The sequence below is a fragment of the Austrofundulus limnaeus genome, unplaced genomic scaffold, assembly GCF_001266775.1.
Source record: "Austrofundulus limnaeus strain Quisiro unplaced genomic scaffold, Austrofundulus_limnaeus-1.0 Scaffold340, whole genome shotgun sequence".
Classification (NCBI taxonomy): Eukaryota; Metazoa; Chordata; class Actinopteri; order Cyprinodontiformes; family Rivulidae; genus Austrofundulus; species Austrofundulus limnaeus.
Window position 1 is genome coordinate 382,438 of NW_013952742.1, and position 4,968 is coordinate 387,405.

Here is a 4,968-nt window from a genome sequence, read left to right on the forward strand (position 1 = left end):
AGGCAGACCGCCTGACATCCAGCTTGCATGAAGAGCCTACCTGGGGAACGACCCCAGAGATGACCTTCCACCGCTGACTCCCCTCCTGGTACCCACACGGCGGAACAAAAGGGTAAAAGTGAACATTTGTTCTGGTGACAAACAGGTGCTCAGACGTAATTTGATTCTTATCTTCGTACGAGATTTGGTAAACTAAACGATTTTTCTCCCTAATTTAACTAGGACCCCCTTAGTTAAATCCTCAGCTTAAGAAAACTCACCTCACCTCATTCCAAGCCTCAAACTCACCTCTCAGTGTTTATTTTACGTTTATTTGTTGTTTGTTTATTTGCTTGTTTGTTTGTTTATTCTCTTGTGAGTGCAAACTCTTTCAGTTTTTACACGGTTCAATTATGTCATCACCCATTATTCACCATAGTTGTAAATACATTTAATCTGTAAATAAATGGCTCGTGGAGAACGTGCCAACATAAGCTAATCTCATTTTTGTGTCTTGATGAAAGTATTATTGGTTCTGATAAGACAAAGAACTCATCAAACCATTTTGGGTACATTTATTGTGAGACTGATTACAATAAAGTTACAGGTTTTCGTGTCTTTCCTGGGTTAATCCTTGACCAAATTAAGAGCGTGGTGCCTCGAGGTAAGATAATTTGCGTATTTAAATAATTCACAAATTATCCATTTTAGAATATACCCAAAACCCTACAATATCATCAATGTAAAGTAGGCAGTAACGTCTTTTAAATGTGGGTGGTACAAATAACATGGAGGCACTCATTCAGTGCAACAGCCAACTATTGATATAAAAAAGTTTGATATTTAGTCTGTAAATGATACTCATGCTGTTATTTTCTCCAGGAACTACTCAAGTTTCACGTCATCTCTACAGTTGTGTATAAATGAGACTAAAGATCCTAAAGTCCCTCCTGATTAAATAACAGACATGTTAACAACAGGTGGATCAGGCTGGTAAAAGGTTTTGTGTTAGAAAGTGTTTTCAGATATTTCCTGATGAAAAGTAAAAAATTAAGCATAACAAGGTAACATTTAATCTGATGAATTTTCTCAGGATTGTTTTGAATTTTAGTTGCAGAGAAAATGCTGTAAACTCACCATAAATGTGTCGTGGCTCCTCTGTCCATGGCTCAACAGAAAATCTGGACGTCAGCTTCATGTTTGACAGTTTTGTGTAGAAGAAACTTCCTGTTGAACCTTAATGAGGATGTTTCATCTGCAGGATTCTTCCTGATTCTGCTTTGATTTCATTAAAGATCAAAGTGAGCATTTTTATTCTGTCAGCTCACAGATGATGGGATGCACCGCTTTTATTTGTCATTTTATTCTTTTGATTTCAAGTTAGATTTTATTTGAAAAGACAGATGAGGATGTGCTGCCCTCATCTGGTCAACTCCAGCTGATTTTCTTCTTCAGTTCTGATTCTTTCTTCATGACTGATAAAAATCTGGTTGCATTTGAATCATTGAGTGTTTCTAGTTTGTTCAGTTTCACCTGAATGTTAAAGGAAAAACAGGAGGCAGGTGGATGAAGAGCAGAAACTAGAAATTTATTCATGAACAAATCAAAAATTCAAATCTGTCCGACTAATAATCCTGGATTATCTAATCCCACTTTTATCAAACAGGCCCTAGTAATCTGAACTAACATGAACAGAAGTCAGCTGAATAAGCAAAGCTGACTAAACTTAGAATAAAAGACAAGAAACACAAAGTTTAAGGCTACAAATCTGTAGAAAGCTGCAAACTAGGAGGAAGCTTTAACTGTTTGTGACATGAAGTTCCTGAAAGCAGCCTGGCTGCTGCTTCTGGATCCTGGACTGAGCTGGTTTTACAGACTGAACTGAACTTCACACACATGRACTCTGAGCAGATCCTGGAGGTTTCTCACAGATGTGTCTGTAAGGCATGTGACAGGGCTGATCATTCCATATGTTCAGATCACCAATTTTCTTTCCTACTTTCAAAACCACGCAGTCTTCTCCCTCAGAACTGTCATCTTTCACATCATTGGGTTCGCCGGTGCCCCAAAAACTCAAACTAAGAAATAAAGATTAGAAAGAACAGTAGATTTTAACTAAACCTCAGCCAATTTCCTTCCTAAATTAAAGCAAAATGTACCTAAATAAAATTAGATCAAACCTTTTATTCAGAAGTGATCCGTCCACCCAAAACCATCTGCCTTCTGTCTCTGAGTCCGTCAGTCCAATCAAGAAAGAGTCACCAATTGATTTACTGAAGTCTCTCATTTTTCTCATCAGAAACTCCTGACCAGTGAAAGACGATGAAAATATCTCTGAGACTTTCCTGACACAAATAAACTTGATGAAGTGATGAAATGTGTGATAACATGAACCTGCAGCAGTGTTTCATACCTGCTCCTCTCTGCTGTCAATCTTCACCAGCTCTCCTCCAACTTCTCTGCAGAAACTTCTGCTGTTATTCCAGCTAAGTCCATAGGTGTTGAAATAATAACACTTTCCTCCATGAGGCTCCCAGTTTACTTTCAGATCCAGACATGTTTTACCTTTAAAAAAAAGATGAGATTAAACCATTCATTGCATCAGGAGGTAGAAAACGGTGTTGGTGTTTGTGTGATTTGGAGGCAGCAGGAGGTGTCTTCTGTCCTGCAGTTACAATATAACTTCCTGTACCTGTCAGTCCATCAAAGTTTCTTTAAGATCATTACAGGACAGAAAGGACACAAAGTAAAAACTTACTCTGAGTTTCAGGAGGAGGACATGTTGGTTGCTCTGTGATGCTGGACTTTATTTTTGTTTCATGATAAAACATTATTTCAGTCAGTCACATCCCTTATAGAAGTATAACAATAGTTAAAATAAATGAAGACGTTTTATTGTATTGTATACACACTCATCACCACTATATCAGGTACACCTTGCTAGTACCAGGTTGGACCCCTTTTTGCCTTCAGAACTGCTTTAATCCTTGGCGGCATAGATGCAACAAGGAACTGGAAGCATTCCTCAGAGATTTTGGTCCATATTGACATGATGGCATCACACAGTTGCCGCAGATTTGTCGGCTCCACATCCATGATGTGAATCTCCTGTTCCACCACATCCCAAAGATGCTCTATTGGATTGAGATCTGGTGAGTGTGGAGTCATTCCAGTACAGTGAACTCATTGTTGTGTTCAAGAAACCAGTCTGACGTGATTCACACTTTAGGACATAGAGCGTTATCCTGCTGGAAGTAGCCATCATAAGATGGTACACTGTGGTCATAAAGGGATGGACATGGTCAGATGATGGAACACTGTGGTCATAAAGGGATGGACATGGTCAGAAGATGATACACTGTGGTCATAAAGTGATGGACATGGTCAGAAGATGAGAAAACTGTGGTCATAAAGGGCTGGACATGGTCAGAAGATGGGAACACTGTGGTCATAAAGGCATGGACATGGTCAGAAGATGGGAACACTGTGGTCATAAAGGAATGGAGATGGTCAGAAGATGGTAACACTGTGGTAATGAAGGAATGGACATGGTCAGAAGATGGGAACACTGTGGTCATAAAGGAATGGAGATGGTCAGAAGATGGGAACACTGTGGTCATAGAGGCATGGACATGGTCAGAAGATGGTACACTGGGGTCATAAAGGGATTGACATGGTCAGAAGATGGTACACTGTGGTCATAAAGGCATGGGCATGGTCAGAATTTAGTACACTGTGGTCATAAAGTGTTGGACATGGTCGGAAGATGATACACTGTGGTCATAAAGTGATGGACATGGTCAGAAGATGGTACACTGTGGTCATAAAGAGATGGACATGGTAGGAAGATGGTAACACTGTGGTCATAGAGGCATGGACATGGTCAGAAGATGGTACACTGTGGTCATAAAGGGATTGACATGGTCAGAAGATGGTACACTGTGGTCATAAAGTGATGGACATGGTCAGAAGATGGTACACTGTGGTCATAAAGGGATTGACATGGTCAGAAGATGGTACACTGTGGTCATAAAGGCATGGGCATGGTCAGAATTTGGTACACTGTGGTCATAAAGTGTTGGACATGGTCAGAAGATGATACACTGTGGTCATAAAGGCATGGACATGGTCAAAAGATGTTACAATGTGGTCATAGAGGGATGGACATGGTCAGAAGATGGTACACTGGGGTCATAAAGGGATTGACATGGTCAGAAGATGGTACACTGTGGTCATAAAGGAATGGAGATGGTCAGAAGATGGGAACACTGTGGTCATAGAGGCATGGACATGGTCAGAAGATGGTACACTGTGGTCATAAAGGGATGGACATGGTCAAAAGATGTTACACTGTGGTCATAAAGGCATGGGCATGGTCAGAAGATGGTACACTGTGGTCATAAAGGGATGGACATGGTCAGAAGATCTGCATTAATTTTATTCACTGAACAAATACATGTTGCTTTGAACAAAGGTCAAGTAACTGGTGCTGTATATATTGATTTTTGTAAAGCATTTGACACAGTTGATCATTATACTCTCTTACAAAAGTTGATTTCTTTTCAACTTTCATCATCTGCAATACAAATGTTTTCCTCTTATTTGACTGATGGTGTCAGGTTGTGAAACATGGAAGCTCTGTGTCCGGGTCTCTGCCCTGTTCCGTGGGAGTTCCGCAGGGTAGCATACTGGGCCCATTGCTTTTCCTATTATACATAAATGACCTTCCAAAAATATTGAAGTATTCAAATATTTTAATGTATGCTGATGATACTGTTCTTTTTTTGTCTGATTTCAATATTGAAAAATCCACTACAAGGTCCTTCGCTGCGGTTCTCTTCTCTCCGGTTCGGAGTCGTTAGGAGACAAACTCAGAAAACATGAAGGAAAAACCAGGTTTTATTTAACCGTCTTCATTTAAAGGGATTCACGATTAGTTGTAACATTAGAATTTATTTGATAAACATTTATTTTAACCGTAAAATAAAG

The 4,968-nt window shown here is 39.7% G+C and overlaps 1 protein-coding gene across 1 annotated transcript in view; it reads right to left on the minus strand.

Annotated features, from left to right (window-relative positions):
- Positions 1 to 1,586: 1,586 nt before the first annotated feature.
- LOC106527738 (C-type lectin domain family 4 member E) overlaps positions 1,587 to 4,968 on the minus strand; it is a 6,010-nt gene continuing 2,628 nt past the window's right edge. The window contains exons 4-6 of the mRNA XM_014022726.1: positions 2,393 to 2,544; positions 2,160 to 2,284; positions 1,587 to 2,057 (exon numbers count right to left, since the gene is read on the minus strand). Coding sequence (XP_013878180.1) covers positions 1,868 to 2,057; positions 2,160 to 2,284; positions 2,393 to 2,544 — 467 coding nt within the window. The 3' untranslated portion in view covers positions 1,587 to 1,867. The remainder of the gene's footprint in view (positions 2,058 to 2,159; positions 2,285 to 2,392; positions 2,545 to 4,968) is intronic.